The sequence below is a fragment of the Pleurodeles waltl genome, chromosome 9 (genome assembly GCF_031143425.1).
Source record: "Pleurodeles waltl isolate 20211129_DDA chromosome 9, aPleWal1.hap1.20221129, whole genome shotgun sequence".
NCBI classification, from domain to species: Eukaryota; Metazoa; Chordata; class Amphibia; order Caudata; family Salamandridae; genus Pleurodeles; species Pleurodeles waltl.
The window spans coordinates 1,010,217,895-1,010,240,037 of record NC_090448.1 but is presented as its reverse complement, the minus strand read 5'-3'; the positions used below and the strand labels follow the sequence as shown (position 1 = coordinate 1,010,240,037).

At 45.7% G+C, this 22,143-nt stretch overlaps 1 protein-coding gene across 1 annotated transcript in view; it reads left to right on the top strand.

Annotated features, from left to right (window-relative positions):
• INO80 (INO80 complex ATPase subunit) overlaps positions 1-22,143 on the top strand; it is a 626,594-nt gene that overhangs the window by 173,175 nt on the left and 431,276 nt on the right. The window contains exons 10-11 of the mRNA XM_069208609.1: positions 4,982-5,177; positions 21,295-21,362. Coding sequence (XP_069064710.1) covers positions 4,982-5,177; positions 21,295-21,362 — 264 coding nt within the window. The remainder of the gene's footprint in view (positions 1-4,981; positions 5,178-21,294; positions 21,363-22,143) is intronic.

Here is a 22,143-nt window from a genome sequence, read left to right as displayed (position 1 = left end):
AATAACCTTTTGGGAGCCACAAAGGTACATTAGTCAACAAGGCATTCTTGTCCATAGACAGCAGAAATCCCTCTCTCTGGCCCATTCTCTTTAAAAAAAAAGGTGGGCTTCAGTTCGCCTGTTTCTCCTAGTACCTCGTGCTTGTCTCAGAATGCAACCCTTTCAGCAACAATTGGACACACAATGTCTCCAGTTGGAGGGACTTTTCGACGCTATTGTACAGACCACACCTCTCATGCAAGCGGCTTTTCCTTGGTGGACATCTCCAACAATCTCTCTGCAGGACTCACGTTCCTTCCTACTATTTCAGAATGTCATTACAACATACGCTTCTCTAGAAGTGTGGGAAGCTCGTCTGCAGGACCTCCAGCTTCAGGGCAAGTAGACCTCGGATCAATCAAAGCTACACATCTACTTCATCGAGCTCAGAGCAATCTCCCTAGCCCTTAAAGTGTTTTTACAGAGAATTCAAATCTCCTCTGTGTTGATAAAAACAGACAACATAACAAGCATGCATTATCTCAACACGCGAGAGGTACGAAATCCCAGATTCTATCCTAAGAAGCTCAGTTGGCACTAACTCTTCAAGTGACAATAAGGGCAGAACATCTCCCAGGAGGTCACAACTTTCTAGCAGACACCTTAAGCAGAACGACCCAAAGCTGTCACGAGTGGGAGCTAAGCCAGCGAGTCCTGGATACCATATTTCAAACATGGGGCAAGCCCAACCTAGATCTATTTGCATCACGAGAGAAGAAAAAATGCCTGTTTTACGCCAGCAGGTATCCTCAAAAGGGATCTTGAGAGAATGTCTTTTCGATGGTCTGGGATCTATGATTATGCTTTACCCCAATCCCTCTTATCAACAAAGTTTGCAGAAAGATCAAACAGGAACCATGCCAGCTAATACTCATTGCACCACGATGGCCAAGACAACACTGGTTTACAGAGCTCCTCATGTTATCAATAGACAAACACATTCAACGCAAGCCTCAGGTAGACTTACTGTCGAACAATAAACAGGTCCTTCATCCAGACCCAACTTTTCTGCATTTATCAGCCTGGCTTCTGAGCACCATGAATGGCAATCCCTAGATAGCTCAGAAGACTGTAGAAAAAGTCTTGTGAAAGCTAGAGATGAATCCACTAACAAAACTTACTGCCTCAAATGGAAACAGCTTTGTCTTTGGTGCAAGAAGTACAACATACTTCTTATTTCATCTGCTCCTGAACAGGTTTTACCATATTTACTATCTTTAGCCAAATCCGGTCCAGCACATTCCTCAGTCAAAGTACACTTGGCTGCTATTTCCAAATACAGACGGACTTTGTGATCTCCTTCATCATGGTCACACAAGCTAATCCTTCAGTACCATAAAATGCATTTTTGAGCATATCCTTCTTTAAAGTCACTGCCTCCTACATGGCAACTTAACATGGTGTTATCTCAGTTAATGAAAAGCCCATTTGAACCAGTTTACAGTGTTGAGTTAAAATTCCATACTTTGAAAGTGGCTCTCTTGCTTGCCCTCACCTCTACGAGAAGAGTAAGCAAACTGCAAGCGTTCACTATTAACAAACCTTTCTTGCAATTCATAGAATCCATAGTAACCTTACAAAATAATCCCAAGTTCATCTAAATCAACCAGTCATGCTTAAGACTTTCTTTCCCAATCCCCAAACACCAGCGGAACGGAGTCTACGTACTCTTGATGTCAAGAGCTGTTTAAAATTTTATCTGCATCGAACAAAACATATTTGCATTACTGGCCAACTTTTTGTGGCCTATGGTAACAATAAGAAAGGTGGACCAGTTTCTAAATCCACTATAGCAAGGCCAATTTCATCAGCCAATCAGTTCTGCCATTCGAAAGCAGGCAGATCTTTAACACAAAAGACTAGAAGTCATTCCGCGGGAGCAGTTTCTACCACAGCGGCCTTATTTGCTGGGGTGTCCATTGAAAATATATGCCGTGCTGCAACATGGAAGAGCAGGCACACTTTCACCTAGCACTACTGTCTGGATTCAGCACAGACTGCTGACAGTGACCGTGGGTCAAGCAGTACTTCGTCATCTTCTCCATTAAGGTGAGCCTCTTTTACTATATAATGTAAAATATTGTACCCACCGTCCGCTATCATATGCACTTGTATTTGATTAAGATATATTGCACTGCTAACTATTTAGATTCAAGCATGTGAATATATGAAAGATACCCCAATACTGGAGAAAGAATTTGTTACTTACCTGTAACTCCCATTCTCCAGTATTAGTATCTTTAATAGATTCACATGCAACCCGCCCTCCTCCCCTAGGAGGCTCTCCCTTTTGGCCATTAAGGTCTATACTATTAGTGCTTTAAAAATCTGAGGGAAGATGCCTCTGTTGGGAGTGTTGTACAGGGCACTGTGACCTTATTGGTCATTGTTAAACTTTGGTCCTTTTTAAAAAGGACTTAGGCTACTAAGCTGAACCTTGCATTCCCTCTATAGCCTGTTATACTGATGTGTACTGCTTACTATGATGCTGTGGGACACCCACTTCAGCGACGCATATTGATTCAAGGATGTGAATCTATGAAAGATATCAATCCCAGAGAACGGGAGTTAAAGGTAAGTAACAAATTCTTTCACCATCTTGGGATTCTTCCTGATGTTTGTAAACATTTAAATATCTTTGTAAATCTGTGTGATGCAAGAGTAAATTTATGAAATATGTGCAATTCAATTTGTAGTGCATTAAACACACAAACTTAGCCTTTAGAAGCAACATTTGTACTACCTATCATTTTGTATAAAGCCAGGTAAAACAAATCCGTCAATTAGGTGCATTAGATTGAAATTACCAAAAGAGCGCAGCCTTCCCAAAGAAAAATAAAGTAGATAAGTGAGCTGCACTAGCTGCAAACCCTGACCGAGCTCCTGCTCCTGTAAGACTTCTTGATGCTGCACCTGTCTCTTCATGCACAGAAGGGAATGTGAGACAGTGTTTTTTGTTTTCTGCTCACTACTCACTTGGCTAGTAATCTTTGAGAACTGGTGCCTTTCCACCTTCTGTGGGATCCTACTGGTTGTGTTCTTAAGACCAACAATTAGATGCCCTGATGCATTATATGCTTTTGGTCTGCAAGAAGTCGCTTATTTAGGACATTGTTGTCATTGAAGGCTGACATGACTGGGGAACCTACCACCATGACGTGACTTTTGGGCCACATGGATGACAAGGCAAGTTAATGGTTGAGGTCAAAGTTATGGCAAGACCAATGGAGTGAAGAAAAAACAGATTTAAATACTTTTTTCCAACACTTGTCAACTAAATCTTTGCAAGTCCTATGTAAAATGCAGAATGTTAATAAGTTTCAGCAAAACTAATTTCTCTAAGGATTTCAGTGTAAGAGTGCTTTAAATAAAAGGCTTCAAACTATTTATCTACGTTTGCGTGAGAGTAATCTACCAAATAACACATGATCCTTTCTGTGATTGATCCAGTAATGTTGCGGTTGCCTTGATGAACCAGGTGGATTGTGTGGCGGATAGTATCAAAGTTGACTGACAGATTCGGTAGGATCAAGATTGTGACCTCTCCTGTGTCCTTAATGACATTGTCAAAGACAGAGGTCAATACTACATTTGTTCCTCTGTGCATTCAGAACTTGGCTTGAAAATGATTAGTTCATTTGTCAGCTTTGCAATGTCATATTGCTCACAGGTCCAATCCTCTCTAGAAGCCTAAAAGCTGTTGGGAGGAGAGAGACTGAGTAAAAGTTATCCTAGCTCTTATCAGCTAGTGTATGATTTCTTCAACTAATTGGTGACAACGGCATAGTTCGCTCACTTGGGAACTGCACCTGATGTTCGAACCTTTGACCATCTGTATCAAGGTTAGGACAATTGTTTAAATCCCTTCTTATCCAGGTCTCTGGATAGGTGACAACCCCGCCATTATCTCCACTTCCATGTTCTCTGTTTGTCTCAAAGGAATATGCTGGAAATAGTCAAGCTTTGCAAAGGTAGCAGAGATTTTTTTAATATCTGCTTGCATCTTAGCTGCAGTTTTCTAAAAGGAATTGGTTCAATTATTTTCAATTTCAGAGATGTGATGATTTATGTTTCAGATGCCAGGGAGACAGCCAGTTTCCGCAATATTTCAGTGAGCCGTTTGGCACTTTACTATCGGCAAAGGCCAAATAGAGAAATACCCCATATTTTTTCTTTTATATAACTCTCTTTGAAATTCACATTTTGTACTATGCAAGCTCGTTCTGCAAACAATCAACATTTCAATCCAACTGTTCCTTTGTAGTGCCACCAGGCTGTCATTACTCTTTTTCTTATTAACACTTTCCACATCTTAAGCAACTGCAATATTAAAATAGGAATGCATCCAGCTGAGTCTTCTAGTACAAGTCTTTTTAAACAGAAGACAATGCTGGATGCAACTTTAATAATGAAATAAATAAATTGTGTTTTGCACCCTTTCAGTAGTTTGACCCGTTTACCCTGGCTATGTGGACAATGAGTGAGTGGTGTCTTGCTTATTAGCAGAGAGTAATGGAAAACGGTGCCCAAAAGAGAAGAGACTGGTGAAAGTAAAATGATGGGGACATGAAAAAGAGAAATACTACATTTGAAATGTGGGTGAGATTGGCATCAGTTATTGAAGTGAAGACAGTCTGTAATCTTATCCTGGATGGAGGGGTAAAGGAATCTAAGAAAAAACGTGTTATCAGAGAAACTGTCATCATAGAGGAGATGATAGTACATAAGATGTTGAAGCGAGAGTCCAGTTGCAATGTAAGTGTGGCTAATAGAGAATGTATATTACTTAGCTTCTCACATTTATGCATCACTCTGCCTTTTTGTATTTTGAAAAGCAGTAGAAAATATTTTTATGAACATTCAAACTTAATATGTTTTCAATTTCGATTTGGATTTTTTTTAATTTAAAATGTTTCACTTTTGCTCTTCCGTTTTGTTTCAGGCTAAGAGACAACAGCGGAAACTGAATTTTCTGATCACCCAAACAGAGCTCTATGCCCACTTCATGAGCCGTAAGCGAGATACAGAGACTGATGTGATACAGGAAGAAATCCTACGGAAGCTAGATGACAACTCTGCCCAGCGTCAAATAGACATCGGTGGTGGGGTTGTCGTTAATATCACACAGGAGGATTATGGTATGAAGGGCAGTGTTGCACAATACTTAGTTTTTATCAGCCATTTTTCCTTTACAATTCTGTAGCCAATTCAAGCTTTAAAAAGAACTGCTTTTCAACTACCAGAGTATGCCTTCTGTGGCTGGAAGGTCATCATGATTGGCTTAAAGGCACAAAAAAGTTATGTTGCCTTGCTTCCCATTTGCTTTAGTTTCATTACAAGGAGGTATTAACAAAGTGTCAAGATGCTGCTATTGTTAAAGTGACTTTCATTTTAAGGTCTGCTTGGGTACCTCTAAAATAATGCACCTATAAACTAGGGGTCTCTAACCTTGTCTATACTGAGAGCTGCTTCTGATCAATTAATATAGTTACTCCAGTATTGGAACTTTCATAGATTCACATGCTTAAATCATTCCCTGACGTCGAGATGCAAGTCCCCGGTACCTTAGAAAAGACAATGTCCCAAAGACATACCAGCTATAACTTTAAAAATCTCTTCATTTTAGCAATCTGTCCACGCCCTTATGTAAAAAGGACCAAACTTGAACCTCAGCCAATCAGAGAGTACCACCCTTTAGAACCCTCCTGAGAGAAGCTCCAGCACCTCAGATTTTCTACCTCACGTCATGCTAGGGAGTCTCCTCTGAGCTCTGCTCAGTTTATTCTTGTGGAAGAAGATTTTCTCAATATATCTGAATTCCTTTTTGCTCATTGGGTGTCTCTGATTTACACTCATACTTTCTTGAGCCTGTTGTACCAGCAGGATGTCTGACAGAGAGAGAAAAAGTCTCTTTAGAGCCTGCAGCACTTGTGGGAAGAAAAGGCTGCATTCAGAAGACCCTCATACAGATTGTGTATATTGCCTCTGTAGGAAGTTGGCTCTGTATGTGCTATTTCAAAGTAAGGAATAGCATGCACAGAGTCCAAGGGTTCCCCTTAGAGGTAAAATAGTGGTAAAAAGAGATAATACTAATGCTCTATTTTGTGGTAGTGTGGTCGAGCAGTAGGCTTATCCAAGGAGTAGTGTTAAGCATTTGTTGTACATACACATAGACAATAAATGAGGTACACACACTCAGAGACAAATCCAGCCAATAGGTTTTGTTATAGAAAAATATCTTTTCTTAGTTTATTTTAAGAACCACAGGTTCAAATTTAACATGTAATATCTTGTTTGAAAGGTATTGCAGGTAAGTACATTAGGAACTTTGAATCATTTCAATTGCATGTATACTTTTCAAGTTATTCACAAATAGCTGTTTTAAAAGTGGACACTTAGTGCAATTTTCACAGTTCCTGGGGGAGGAAAGTTTTTGTTAGTTTTACCAGGTAAGTAAGACACTTACAGGGTTCAGTTCTTGGTCCAAGGTAGCCCACCGTTGGGGGTTCAGAGCAACCCCAAAGTCACCACACCAGCAGCTCAGGGCCGGTCAGGTGCAGAGTTCAAAGTGGTGCCCAAAACGCATAGGCTAGAATGGAGAGAAGGGGGTGCCCCGGTTCCGGTCTGCTTGCAGGTAAGTACCCGCGTCTTCGGAGGGCAGACCAGGGGGGTTTTGTAGGGCACCGGGGGGGACACAAGCCCACACAGAAATTTCACCCTCAGCAGCGCGGGGGCGGCCGGGTGCAGTGCAGAAACCAGCGTCGGGTTTGCAATGTTAGTCTATGAGAGATCAACGGATCTCTTCAGCGCTGCAGGCAGGCAAGGGGGGGCTTCCTCGGGGAAACCTCCACTTGGGCAAGGGAGAGGGACTCCTCGGGGTCACTTCTCCAGTGAAAGTCCGGTCCTTCAGGTCCTGGGGGCTGCGGGTGCAGGGTCTTTTCCAGGCGTCGGGACTTAGGTTTCAGAGAGTCGCGGTCAGGGGAAGCCTCGGGATTCCCTCTGCAGGCGGCGCTGTGGGGGCTCAGGGGGGACAGGTTTTGGTACTCACAGTCGGAGAGTAGTCCGGGGGTCCTCCCTGAGGTGTTGGTTCTCCACCAGCCGAGTCGGGGTCGCCGGGTGCAGTGTTGCAAGTCTCACGCTTCTTGCGGGGAGTTGCAGGGGTCTTTAAAGCTGCTCCTTGAAACAAAGTTGCAGTCTTTTTGGAGCAGGTCCGCTGTCCTCGGGAGTTTCTGGTCGTCGTCGAAGCAGGGCAGTCCTCAGAGGATTCAGAGGTCGCTGGTCCCTTTGGAAGGCGTCGCTGGAGCAGAGTTCTTTGGAAGGCAGGAGACAGGCCGATGAGTTTCTGGAGCCAAGGCAGTTGGTGTCTTCTGGTCTTCCTCTGCAGGGGTTTTCAGCTGGGCAGTCCTTCTTCTTGTTGTCGCAGGAATCTAAATTCTTAGGTTCAGGGTAGCCCTTAAATACTAAATTTAAGGGCGTGTTTAGGTCTGGGGGGTTAGTAGCCAATGGCTACTAGCCCTGAGGGTGGGTACACCCTCTTTGTGTCTCCTCCCCAGGGGAGGGGGTCACAATCCTAACCCTATTGGGGGAATCCTCCATCTGCAAGATGGAGGATTTCTAAAAGTTAGAGTCACCTCAGCTCAGGACACCTTAGGGGCTGTCCTGACTGGCCAGTGACTCCTCCTTGTTATTCTCATTATTTTCTCCGGCCTTGCCGCCAAAAGTGGGGGCCGGGCCGGAGGGGGCGGGCAACTCCACTAGCTGGAGTGTCCTGCGGTGCTGTGACAAAGGGGTGAGCCTTTGAGGCTCACCGCCAGGTGTTACAGCTCCTGCCTGGGGGAGGTGTTAGCATCTCCACCCAGTGCAGGCTTTGTTACTGGCCTCAGAGTGACAAAGGCACTCTCCCCATGGGGCCAGCAACCTGTCTCTAGTGTGGCAGGCTGCTGGAACTAGTCAGCCTACGCAGATAGTCGGTTAAGTTTCAGGGGGCACCTCTAAGGTGCCCTCTGGGGTGTATTTTGCAATAAAATGTACACTGGCATCAGTGTGCATTTATTGTGCTGAGAAGTTTGATACCAAACTTCCCAGTTTTCAGTGTAGCCATTATGGTGCTGTGGAGTTCGTGTTTGACAGACTCCCAGACCATATACTCTTATGTCTACCCTGCACTTACAATGTCTAAGGTTTTGTTTAGACACTGTAGGGGTACCATGCTCATGCACTGGTACCCTCACCTATGGTATAGTGCACCCTGCCTTAGGGCTGTAAGGCCTGCTAGATGGGTGTCTTACCTATACTGCATAGGCAGTGAGAGGCTGGCATGGCACCCTGAGGGGAGTGCCATGTCGACTTACTCGTTTTGTCCTCACTAGCACACACAAGCTGGCAAGCAGTGTGTCTGTGCTGAGTGAGAGGTCTCCAGGGTGGCATAAGACATGCTGCAGCCCTTCGAGACCTTCCTTGGCATCAGGGCCCTTGGTACTAGAAGTACCAGTTACAAGGGACTTATCTGGATGCCAGGGTCTGCCAATTGTGGATACAAAAGTACAGGTTAGGGAAAGAACACTGGTGCTGGGGCCTGGTTAGCAGGCCTCAGCACACTTTCAATTGTAAACATAGCATCAGCAAAGGCAAAAAGTCAGGGGGCAACCATGCCAAGGAGGCATTTCCTTACAGCCTCTATCCTGAACACTCTGCTACTGATTGTAAGGTATGTCATACCTTTTCATCAAAGAGTTTGAAAGATAGAGAGGGGAGGTTGTTGATATGACTCCAAAAGATTAAAACAAGAAAAAACCCTGTCTCGTCCTCTCACAGTGAGGAGTCTTCAGGGTCTTCTAGGAAGTCACAAAAGAGGCAAAGATTACCTCATTCTGAAAAGGGTTCAAAACAAAGACTTTTAAAAAGACCTCACAGGGGTCTGGTGAAGGCCGCAGTCTCTCATCTTCACCTCAGGAAAAAAGATACTCCTCTAAGTCCAGCCATCGACATTCAGCATCAAAGGAGTTACCAGAATCCTCCTCAGAGCCTTCTACGCCCCCTCCGAAGGTGTTGGTGGTGTTCTGAAAGCCTTCTTCAGCTTCTGAAGAAAGACTGTTGACGATGATTCCACCGTCGACGAGGTCATCTTTGTTGACGAGATCCTACACGGCAGCTGCATTGGCAGCAACAACGGTAACCAGTCTATCGATGGTGACTTCTTCCTCGTTGACGGCATCCACGACGACGATAACAAAATCTAGACCGTCGACACTGAAGATCAAAACGTCGTCGACGATGGTTCCGAATAAGACGCCGTCGCTGGCGGGGATCCCTACGTCCACGCTGTCGTCGGCGACACTGTCGACGGGAGCACTAGGTTTATCGGAGACGACTCCGTCAACGACCTCGTCGACAGTACCGTCGTCAACACCGTCGACGAAGAGAAAAACGCTGTCTGCGTCAGGAAGGGGAAATATCACTCCAAGAGTTACATCCCCAAGCAAGATTACTCTATTAATCCCGACTCATCTTCTGTAGGAAGATTCGGATGATGATGGGCCGTGCGGGCGGCCCATAGCCCTTCACAACTTCATGTTAAGTGCCAAGAGGATGAAGAGGAATATTATCAGCAGTACTATTCTCCTCAGCCACAGCTGACTTATGTTCCAGAGGACATGGTTTGTGTTCCGAGTTCCCTTATATCTGATCTACAGTTTATGTTGTCAGATTACAAAAGGAGATTTCCGTCACCACCACAACCGGACATTCAAACAGCACCTTTTCCATCGATGCCTGCCACTCCAGTGCCACAACCTATATCATCTCCTAGATCGGCCAGAACTACCCCACAAGGGTCTTTTATACAAGTTACTCACTCTTCGGATGAAGAGAGAGATGAAGGAGAATTGAAGGACAACTCAGATGGGGGCAATTACATATTGCCGATGCCCTCTTCTCCATCGCCTACTCCTTTGGATTCTCCCCTAGGAGATATTGGGGGTTTCCATAATTTGCTTGAGAGGGCGTCAAAGAGATTTGCGATACCCATGCCATCCAAACAGATGGATTGCTTTTTATACGACTTCAAGGAGCCGTATCAAAAGAGTGTCCGCTTCATACCGATAGTAGGCTACATCTGGGAGGAAGGTCTCAAAGTAATGAAAAATTCAGGTAAGGTGACGGCAGTCTTTCCTAGGTTTGACAAAGTATAAGGCCCCAGAGTACGCCCCGGCGTGTCTTGTTAGTCACCCGAAGCCGGACTCCGTTATAACCCAGGCAGCGCAGAGACGTTCTAAAAATCCATCAGTCACTTTCAGCTCCTCCAGACAAGGAGGGGAGAAGACTGGACAACATTAGGAAGCTTTTCTCTTCCATGCCTGGCCTAATAGTGAGGGCAGCAAATTCATTGGCAATCCTGGGGAGGTATGACAGACAGCTGTTGGCTGATATTGCCCCATATCTGGATCACCTCTAAGAAGACTAAGGCGGAAGTGAAGAAGATCCTCTTGGAGGGTGAGCGCACCTCGGCTGAGGTGATTGACTGCGCTATGGATATTGCAACAACAGCCTTTTGGCAGCTAGCTGGTGGAGCAGTGCTGCAGCGTCAGGGCTGGCTAAGGGCAACTTCCTTTCGTCCAGAGGTTCAGAACAAGGTGTTGGACCTTCCTTTTGATGGAGAGGCGTTGTTTGGCAAGCATGTGGATGAAGCCTTGCAGGCTATCAAATCAGATACAGACACCACAAGGTCCTTAGGGACACTTCTGTTTAAGAGAATGCCTTTTCGTGCTTCCAGAGGTCGGGGGACTCTCGACATATCGAGGGGGTTACCAGAGTTTTCTTTACCCCTCCTATGCTACACAGCAGTTTCGGCCTCAATATACCCAAGGCAACCACCTCAGGCGTCCTATTCCAGACCCCCTCCTAGGGTAATACCGCGTCAGGGCAAAGAGGCAGCCAGACGTCAATGACAAGTTTCAGGCTCCGGCTAAAACCTTGCCACAGAGCCGGAAGATAGGAGGAAGGATATCACACTTCTACAAGAAGTGGGAACAAATTACATCGGATCAGTGGGTTTTAAACATTGTTCGATTTGGCCATACTTTAGAGTTCGTTCAACGCCCACCTTCTTGTCCTCCTCACACCTTCTTGCAAAAGCGTCTAAAGCAACTCCGGCTGGAGGTCGTGACCATGCTCAGAAAGGGACCGAAAGAGAGAGTTCCTTCTTCGGAGAAAGAAAAAGGTTTTTACTCCTTGTATGAAGTTGGCTCTGTATGTACTATTTCAAAGTAAGAAATAGCATGCACAGAGTCCAAGGGTTCCCCCTAGAGGTAAGATAGTGGCAAAAAAGAGATAATTCTAATGCTCTATTTTGTGGTAGTGTGGTCGAGCAGTAGGCTTATCAGAGGGTAGTGTAAGGCATTTTTTGTACACACACAGGCAATAAATGAGGAACACACACTCAATGAGAATTCCAGGCCAATATGTTTTTATATAGAAAAATATATTTTCTTTGTTTATTTTAAGAACCACAGGTTCAAGATTTACAATCAATACTTTAAATGAAAGGTACTTCACTCAGGTATCATAGCAACTTTGAATCAGCAAAATAGCATGTACAGTTGTCACAAAAATGGCAATAAGCTATTTTAAAACTAGACACTGCAAATTTCAACAGTTCCTGGGGGAGGTAAGTATTTGTTAGTTTTGCAGGTAAGTAAACCACCTACAGGGTTCAAAGTTGAGTCCAAGGTAGCCCACCGTTGGGGGTTCAGGGTAACCCCAAAGTTACCACACCAGCAGCTCAGGGCCGGTCAGGTGCAGAGGTCAAAGTGGTGCCCAAAACGCATAGGCTTCAATGGAGAAGGGGGTGCCCCGGTTCCAGTCTGCCAGCAGGTAAGTACCCGCGTCTTTGAAGGGCAGACCAGGGGGGTTGTGTAGGGCACCGGGGGGGACACAAGTCAGCACAAAAAGTACACCCTCAGCGGCACGGGGGCGGCCGGGTGCAGAGTACAAACAAGTGTCGGGTTTGCAATGGAGTTCAATGGGAGACCCAGGGGTCTCTTTAGCGAAGCAGGCAGGCAAGCGGGGGGCTCCCCGGGGTAGCCACCACCTGGGCAAGGGAGAGGGCCAGCTGGGGGTCGCTTCTGCACTGGATGTCGGATCCTTCAGGTCCTAGGGGTTGCGGGTGCAGTGTCTTTACCAGGCGTCAGGTTCTTAGAAGCAGGCAGTAGCGGTCAGGGGGGAGCCTCTGGATTCCCTCTGCATGCGTCGCTGGGGGGTGCTCAGGGGGGTCAACTCTGGTTACTCACAGGGTCGCAGTCGCCGGGGGGTCCTCCCTGTAGTGTTGTTTCTCCGCAGGTCGAGCCGAGGGCATCGGGTGCAGAGTGCAAAGTCTCATGCTTCCGGCGGGAAACGTGCAGTCCTTTTAAAGTTGTTTCTTTGTTGCAAAGTTGTTTCTTCTTTGGAGCAGAGCTGCTGTCCTCTGGAGTTCTTGGTCCTTTTAGATGCAGGGTAGTCCTTTGAGGCTTCAGAGGTCGCTGGACCCTGGGGGACGCGTTGCTGGTGCAGTTTTTCTTGAAGTGGGGAGACAGGCCGGTAGGGCTGGGGCCAAAGCAGTTGGTATCTCCGTCTTCTCTGCAGGGCTTTCAGGTCAGCAGTCCTTCTTCGTCTTCAGGTTGCAGGAATCTCTTTTCCTAGGTTCTGGAGGCCCCTAAATACTCCATTTAGGGGTGTTTTTAGGTCTGGGGGTTAGTAGCCAATGGCTACTAGCCCTGAGGGTGGCTACACCCTCTTTGTGCCTCCTCCCTGAGGGGAGGGGGGCACATCCCTAATCCTATTCGGGGAATCCTCCATCTGCAAGATGGAGGATTTCTAAAAGTCAGTCACCTCAGCTCAGGTGAGGCCTTAGGGGTTGTCCTGACTGGCCAGTGACTCCTCCTTGTTTTTCTCATTATCTCCTCCGGCCTTGCCGCCAAAAGTGGGGCCGTGGCTGGAGGGGGCGGCCATCTTCACTAGCTGGAGTGCCCTGGGGCGCTGTAACAAAGGGGGTGAGCCTTTGAGGCTCACGCCAGGTGTTACAGTTCCTGCAGGGGGAGGTGAGAAGCACCTCCACCCAGTACAGGCTTTGTTACTAGCTACAGAGTGACAAAGGCACTCTCCCCATGTGGCCAGCAACATGTCTGGTGTGTGGCAGGCTGGCAAAACTAGTCAGTCCACACTGGAAGTCTGGTATATTTTCAGGGGACATCTCTAAGATGCCCTCTGGGGTGTATTTCACAATAAAATGTACACTGGCATCAGTGTACATTTATTGTGCTGAGAAGTTTGATACCAAACTTCCCAGTTTTCAGTGTAGCCATTATGGTGCTGTGGAGTTCGTGTATGACAGACTCCCAGACCATATACTCTTATGGCTACCCTGCACTTACAATGTCTAAGGTTTTGCTTAGACACTGTAGGGGTATAGTACTCATGCACCTATGCCCTCACCTATGGTATAGTGCACCCTGCCTTAGGGCAGTAAGGCCTGCTAGAGGGGTGACTTATCTATGCCATAGGCAGTGTGAGGTTGGCATGGCACTCTGAGGGGAGTGCCATGTCGACTTAGTCAGTTTCTCCCCACCAGCAAACACAAGCTGGCAAGCAGTGTGTCTGTGCTGAGTGAGGGGTCCCCAGGGTGGCAAAAGACATGCTGCAGCCCTTAGAGACCTTCCCTGGCATCAGGGCCCTTGGTACCAGGGGTACCAGTTAGAAGGGACTTATCTGGATGTCAGGGTGTGCCAATTGTGGAGACAAAGGTACAGGTTAGGGAAAGAACACTGGTGCTGGGGCCTAGTGAGCAGGCCTCAGCACACTTTCAAATCATACCTTGGCATCATCAAATGCAAAAAGTCAGGGGGTAACCATGCCCAGGAGGCATTTCCTTACAATCCTGTTCCTTTCTGGTAAGCAAAAACTGGGAATCTTTGCATCCCATTCTAGATCTCAGGGACATAAGCAAGTACCTCAAACGCCAAACCTTTCGCATGGTCACATTGCAAGATATTCTTCTCTGCATGAACCACGGGGATTATATGATGTCCCTGGATCTACAGGACGATTACTTTCATATTCTGACTTCACCAGCCCACAGAAAATATCTCCGTTTCGTGGTAGCCGGCAGCCGTTTCCACTTCAAAGTTCTTCCATTCGGCTTGAAATCTGCCCCCAGGATCTTTACAATGTGCCTAGCTCTGGTAGAAATGCAAATTTTTCCCTTCTTAGACGATTGGTTAATAAAGACGCGGTTGTCTCAACCAGCTCACGACTCAACGATAGCTTGCATAGCATTATTCAATGAGCTGGGTCTCACTTTGAAACGGAACAAGTCAAACATCTTGCCTACAAGAGTAACAACCTTTTTAGGAGCAAAAATCGACACCATCAAAGATCGAGCTTTCCCGGCGATAGAGAGACAAGCAAAACTCGTTTGCTTAGCAAGCAGAGTACAAAGAAAAAAGTCTATTTCTGTATGCACCTACATATCGCTTCTGGGGATGATATGTTCTTGCATACAGTTAGTTCCTTTTTGTCGCCTAAGAATGCGTCCCCTGCAGGAGGAATTAGATCTTCAGTGGATACTGAGAGAGAACTCGTTCGACGATCTAATCACAGTAACTCCTCGGATGGTTCTGGCGCTCCAGTGGTGGAAAGACCAGCAAAACATTGCAGTAGGTCTTCCCGTCCTACCGCCTTGGCGTCCGTTGGTCATCACCACGGATGCTTCTCTTGAGGGGTGGGGAGCACATCTTCAAGAACTTCAAATCAGTGGGAAGTGGAGCAACTCCTTCCAAAAGTATCAAATCAACTTTCTGGAGTTGAGAGCGATCTCCCTGGCCCTACAGGCTTTCCTCCTGAGAATAAACCACACAAAAGTTCTCAAAAGAATGGACAATACTGCAGCGATGCATTATTTAAACAAGCAAAGGGGAACAAAGTATCTCCTCCTGTCTCGGGAATGGCAGACGATTTGGGATTGGACCATTCGCAAGGGCATTAGTCTACAAGCAGAACATCTACCAGGAAGGCAGCACGAGACAGCAGATACTCTCTGCAGACTGACGTCCTCCTGTCATGAATGGGAGCTGAACCAGGAGGTGCTCGACCAGGTCTTCAGGAGGTGGGGAAACCCAAACTGGATCCGTTTGCAACTCAGCAGAACACCAAATGCCGCTATTATGCAAGTTGGGTTCACCATCCGGGCTCTTGGGGGAATGCGTTCTCGATGGCATGGTGCAGAATATTTGCCTACACTTTTCCACCCATTCCTCTAATCTTAAGAGTACTTTCAACGATCAAACAGGAGCATTGCAGGCTCATCCTGATAGCTCTGTTTTGGCCCCGCCAACATTGGTACTCTGAACTCCTCCTGTTCTTGGAGGCGGATCACATTCCGCTGAAAGTTTCACCACAGCTCTTAACAAGGAACGTGGGCCAGATTTTACACCCAGACCCCAGATCACTCAAGTAATCGGCCTGGCTCCTGAACACAATGAGCTCGCCCATTTAAACATTCACCCTGAGTGTAAGGAAATGCCTCCTTGGCATGGTTGCCCCCTGACTTTTTGCCTTTGCTGATGCTATGTTTACAATTGAAAGTGTGCTGAGGCCTGCTAACCAGGCCCCAGCACCAGTGTTCTTTCCCTAACCTGTACTTTTGTATCCACAATTGGCAGACCCTGGCATCCAGATAAGTCCCTTGTAACTGGTACTTCTAGTACCAAGGGCCCTGATGCCAAGGAAGGTCTCTAAGGGCTGCAGCATGTCTTATGCCACCCTGGAGACCTCTCACTCAGCACAGACACACTGCTTGCCAGCTTGTGTGTGCTAGTGAGAACAAAACGAGTAAGTCGACATGGCACTCCCCTCAGGGTGCCATGCCAGCCTCTCACTGCCTATGCAAGTATAGGTCAGTCACCCCTCTAGCAGGCCTTACAGCCCTAAGGCAGGGTGCACTATACCATAGGTGAGGGTACCAGTGCATGAGCATGGTACCCCTACAGTGTCTAAACAAAACCTTAGACATTGTAAGTGCAGGGTAGCCATAAGAGTATATGGTCTGGGAGTTTGTCAAACACGAACTCCACAGCACCATAATGGCTACACTGAAAACTGGGAAGTTTGGTATCAAACTTCTCAGCACAATAAATGCACACTGATGCCAGTGTACATTTTATTGCAAAATACACCCCAGAGGGCACCTTAGAGGTGCCCCCTGAAACTTAACCGACTGTCTGTGTAGGCTGACTAGTTCCAGCAGCCTGCCACACTAGAGACATGTTGCTGGCCCCATGGGGAGAGTGCCTTTGTCACTCTGAGGCCAGTAACAAAGCCTGCACTGGGTGGAGATGCTAACACCTCCCCCAGGCAGGAGCTGTAACACCTGGCGGTGAGCCTCAAAGGCTCACCCCTTTGTCACAGCACCGCAGGACACTCCAGCTAGTGGAGTTGCCCGCCCCCTCCGGCCCCGGCCCCCACTTTTGGCGGCAAGGCCGGAGAAAATAATGAGAATAACAAGGAGTCGTCACTGGCCAGTCAGGACAGCCCCTAAGGTGTCCTGAGCTGAGGTGACTTTAACTTTTAGAAATCCTCCATCTTGCAGATGGAGGATTCCCCCAATAGGGTTAGGATTGTGACCCCCTCCCCTTGGGAGGAGGCACAAAGAGGGTGTACCCACCCTCAGGGCTAGTAGCCATTGGCTACTAACCCCCCAGACCTAAACACGCCCTTAAATTTAGTATTTAAGGGCTACCCTGAACCCTAGAAAATTAGATTCCTGCAACAACAAGAAGAAGGACTGCCTAGCTGAAAACCCCTGCAGAGGAAGACCAGAAGACAACAACTGCCTTGGCTCCAGAAACTCACCGGCCTGTCTCCTGCCTTCCAAAGAACTCTGCTCCAGCGACGCCTTCCAAAGGGACCAGCGACCTCTGCATCCTCTGAGGACTGCCCTGCTTCGACGACGACAAGAAACTCCCGAGGACAGCGGACCTGCTCCAAAAAGACTGCAACTTTACCCAAAGGAGCAGCTTTAAAGAACCCTGCAATCTCCCCGCAAGAAGCGTGAGACTTGCAACACTGCACCCGGCGACCCCGACTCTGCTGGTGGAGAACCAACACCTCAGGGAGGACCCCCGGACTACTCTACGACTGTGAGTACCAAAACCTGTCCCCCCTGAGCCCCCACAGCGCCGCCTGCAGAGGGAATCCCGAGGCTTCCCCTGACCGCGACTCTCTGAAACCTAAGTCCCGACGCCTGGAAAAGACCCTGCACCCGCAGCCCCCAGGACCTGAAGGACCGGACTTTCACTGCAGAAGTGACCCCCAGGAGTCCCTCTCCCTTGCCCAAGTGGAGGTTTCCCCGAGGAAGCCCCCCCTTGCCTGCCTGCAGCGCTGAAGAGATCCCTTGATCTCTCATTGACTTCCATTGCGAACCCGACGCTTGTTCTAACACTGCACCCGGCCGCCCCCGCGCCGCTGAGGGTGAAATTTCTGTGTGGGCTTGTGTCCCCCCCGGTGCCCTACAAAACCCCCCTGGTCTGCCCTCCGAAGACGCGGGTACTTACCTGCTGGCAGACTGGAACCGGGGCACCCCCTTCTCTCCATTGCAGCCTATGCGTTTTGGGCACCACTTTGAACTCTGCACCTGACCGGCCCTGAGCTGCTGGTGTGGTAACTTTGGGGTTGCTCTGAACCCCCAACGGTGGGCTACCTTGGACCAAGAACTGAACCCTGTAAGTGTCGTACTTACCTGGTAAAACTAACAAAAACTTACCTCCCCCAGGAACTGTGAAAATTGCACTGTGTCCACTTTTTAAATAGCTATTTGTGAATAACTTGAAAAGTATACATGCAATTGAAATGATTCAAAGTTCCTAATGTACTTACCTGCAATACCTTTCAAACAAGATATTACATGTTAAATTTGAACCTGTGGTTCTTAAAATAAAAGAAAATATATTTTTCTAAAAACAAAACCTATTGGCTGGATTTGTCTCTGAGTGTGTGTACCTCATTTATTGTCTATGTGTATGTACAACAAATGCTTAACACTACTCCTTGGATAAGCCTACTGCTCGACCACACTACCACAAAATAGAGCATTAGTATTATCTATTTTTACCACTATTTTACCTCTAAGGGGAACCCTTGGACTCTGTGCATGCTATTCCTTACTTTGAAATAGCACATACAGAGCCAACATCCTACACTGAGTGTTGGTATATTTTGGCAAAAGCCAGAGCAGATAGTACCAACGAATCGTACTCTTTGAAATGGAAGAGATTTTGTTTGTGGTGTTAGAAGGAGCATATTGATCCACTACTATCACCGCCGGAGCAAATACTGCCCTATCTCCTCCATCTGGCATCTACAGGCTTGGCGCATGCATCCATTAGGGTGCACTTGGCGGCGATTTCTCGCTACAGATGTTCGCCTACGTCTCCATCTCTGTGGTCGTCCAGATTAATCAAGCAATTTCTCAAAGGGCTCTATCGAGTTTTTCCATTGGTAAGGCCTCCTTCACCGTCTTGGCAACTCAACACGGTTCTCTCTCAGCTTATGAAACACCCATTTGAACCAATACACAGAGCGGATCTGAAGCATTTATCGTGGAAAGTGGCTCTGCTATTAGCCCTTACTTCTTGTAGACTGGTCAGTGAGATCCAGGCGTTGACCATTCAGGAGCCTTTCCTCCAATTTAAACAGGATAGAGTCATACTTCGTACGAACCCCAAGTTTGTACCAAAGGTGCCATCAGACTTTCATATTAACTAACCAGTGGTTCTGAAATCTTTCATTCCGAACCCAACATCTCCGGCAGAGAGGGCTCTGCACTCGTTGGACATCAAAAGAAATCTCAAGTTTTATTTGGAAAGAACCAAGAATTTTAGAAAGACTACTCAATTATTTGTTGCATGTAGTGCCCCTAGGAAGGGACAGGCCCTTTCCAAGAGAAGTATAGCCAGGTGGATAGTAGCTGCTATAAACATTTGCCACCAAGCAGCTGGAAAGCTTTTACAATCCTCAGTAAGGGCACATTCTATGAGAACTGTCTCCACGTCCCTGGCACTGTTTGCAGGTGTACCCCTGCAGGACATTTGCAGAGCAGCCACCTGGAAGACTGCGCACACCTTTACGAAGCACTATTGTCTGGATGCCATTCCTACGGGAGATGTAGCAGTTGGTCAGGCAGTCCTGCGACATCTGTTCCAGTGAAGGTGAGCTCACATTGCCTCCCTCCATCCTTCTTTTCTACTTCGCACATTGCATGGTTGAAGTTTGCTATGTTTTATTTGCATATGTTCCTTATATCATAACATATATGTGTTTGTGAAAATCAATATTATTATATGTATGGAACATAATGTTTTTGATGCTATTAAGAACAGTTCGGTAATCTCTGATTGAGCTGGAAGATGTAGGATCAATGCAGTGTGTTCTGAATACTGCTTTATAGTCTTATTCAAGTGTGTGAATCCATGAAAGTTCCATACTGGAGTAAGAAAATAAGTTACTTACCTGTAACTATAGTTCTCCAGTATCGGAATCTTTCATAGCTTCACATGGGTCCCACCCGCCTCCCAGGGGAACCTCACCTTTAATATCTTGTTTAATCGTTGACTGGCGCACCAGTGCTTAGAAAATCTGAGGTGCTGGAGTTTCTCTCAGGAGGGTTTTAAAGGGTGATACTCTCTGATTGGCTGAGTTCAAATTTGGTCCTTTTTACATAAGGACTTGGATAGATTGCTAAAATGAAGAGTTTTTTTATGTTATAGCTGTCATGTCTTCGGGACATTCTTTTCTAAGGTACCGGGGACTCCCATCTTGACGACGGGGAATGATTCAAGCATGTGAATCTATGAAAGATTCCAATACTGGAGAACTATAGTTACAAGTAAATAACTTATTTTCTTCTGCACTACTAATGACTGATCATTTTGGAATAATGAACACATCAGATACAATCATAATAGTGACCACAACTTGCAGGATTTTAGTAGTGACCACCCAGATGTATTTTAAAATATTGAGTGACAGACTTCCATCAGCCAAAAATTTTTATATTGAGAATAATGATTACATAATAAGGTACTTAAACATATACAAGTAAAGATGTACTATTCTTGGCTCCATTTCTATGTACCTTGAAGAGATAAACAGATAAGGACATGTATATCTTCATGTTAAATAGCTGTGAAGTTAAGAATACAAATAGAACTTTACTTCTTTATTCTTCCCTTTATGATATTGTGGTTGTCAATATTCTAGGTACAATATTTTGGCAGGATAATACCGAAGATTGAACATCATTGTAGAGCACTGACTACCCTACTCAAGATTGATATGCCTACAGCAATGTTGGGAAAACTTTTTATATAATGTTATAAGGCTATATAAAATGCCTCTACACGACTAGACTAGAAAGTGACCACTGTCATGAATGAAATACAAAAACCTTTAAGTCTTCTAAAGACACTGTAAATTACCCTTTCAAAGAGTAACTTAAAATATAGTTTGGATTTTCAATCATTTTGTTTTCAAACATTAGCATATCACTTTCTCAAAAAATGAATTTTTCTGTCAAATATTCCATTTGAATTTGTAGTAAAAACACTCCAAGAACATCCTAACTTTTTTTTCCAAACACTCAGTATGACTGATAGAGTGCGTAATGCAAAGTGACAAATCTCCATGTGACTTTGCAAAATTGAAAGTGGAGACAGTTGGTCATGTTCCAACTCCTACAGGCTGTCAGTGTGTGTTTGTGTGGTCCTGCCATTGGTTAGGCTGGCTGCCACTATGGGGATCCAAACATGTGTAGGGCTGCCGTACTCAGTGTCTAGACCCTCTGAGTTATATACAGTTCTCAATGCACTCCTCTCCTGGGAGCTAATTCCATAGCACTGGCATGCTACCTGTAGCTTCTGAGCTACCCATTGGAGACCCCTGCTTTAAATAGCATGTTAGAGAAGTGTTTTTTTCATACAAGATTTAAATTGTTTTTTGAATTCAGTGAAGATTCTTATGGCAGGAAAATATGCAATTTTTCCTTATGCTGATTAGACAGTGATTAATATGCTCTGTTTCTTATGATAATCCTTTGATGTCAATGTGTTTCTTTAGCAAACAAAAGCACATTCTGAAAATAATTCATTTTTATAAAATAAAAACTATTTCCGGTGTGTTTTGAAAGTGATTTTGTGGTGTAGTTTATTTTTCTTTGTGTTCGTGTTACAGATAGTGAATACTACAAGGCACAAGCATTGAAGAATGCAGAAGATGCATACCAGATACATCAGGCACGGGTGAGTAGCTTGCTCATGGAATATGTTAGGGGAGGAGAAGCATAATTAGAGACTGTAGTACAGCTGGAGATTTCACATATATTATCTGTTTGAAATTAACTGTTTTTTCCTAAAGCACTCTTCTGTTGCTCCATGTCGGATGTATACATAAGACAATGTGCAGCAGCAGAATGATGGTAGTTTGTTCTGTGCACAAGCATAGGGATTGCAACAGGGGGCTCCAACCTTTTCTGTAGTGAGGGCTACTTCTGATCAGTGAAACTCATTGTGAGCTACTGAAGGTTTAGTAGCTCACACATAGATACCAGCCAACCTCACACCCAGCTTCCTTGGCCCAATGTCAATAGAGCCAGAAGCTATGGTTTGAACAAAATACTTTCAGTAGGGGTACTAACACAGTGCTGCGATTTGTGTCAGTGAAAGCATGGTCTTTGGGCTGTAGGAACATCTGTGCGTATGGGTGGGATATATGTGTATATGTGCTTGTGGCACAGGACATAATTTTCACAAGATGTGCCACCATTATATTTATAACACAAACATACAACCATTTTTTTTTTTTAATGAAAAAAAATTAAAGTGCAGAAAAATGTTCTGCAAAAAAGTTCATACTGTGGAATATTTTTCTGCAATTTAAATTTCTTCTACTTAAAACATTGACTGTATTTTTCGGTTCTGAATGCAGCATTGTGTCTATCAGCCACTGGGAGCAAGATGCTGGCTGTGTGTAAAGAGTGAAGGCATAACTTTGAAATGTAAGAAAATTAAACTGAACAGTCAA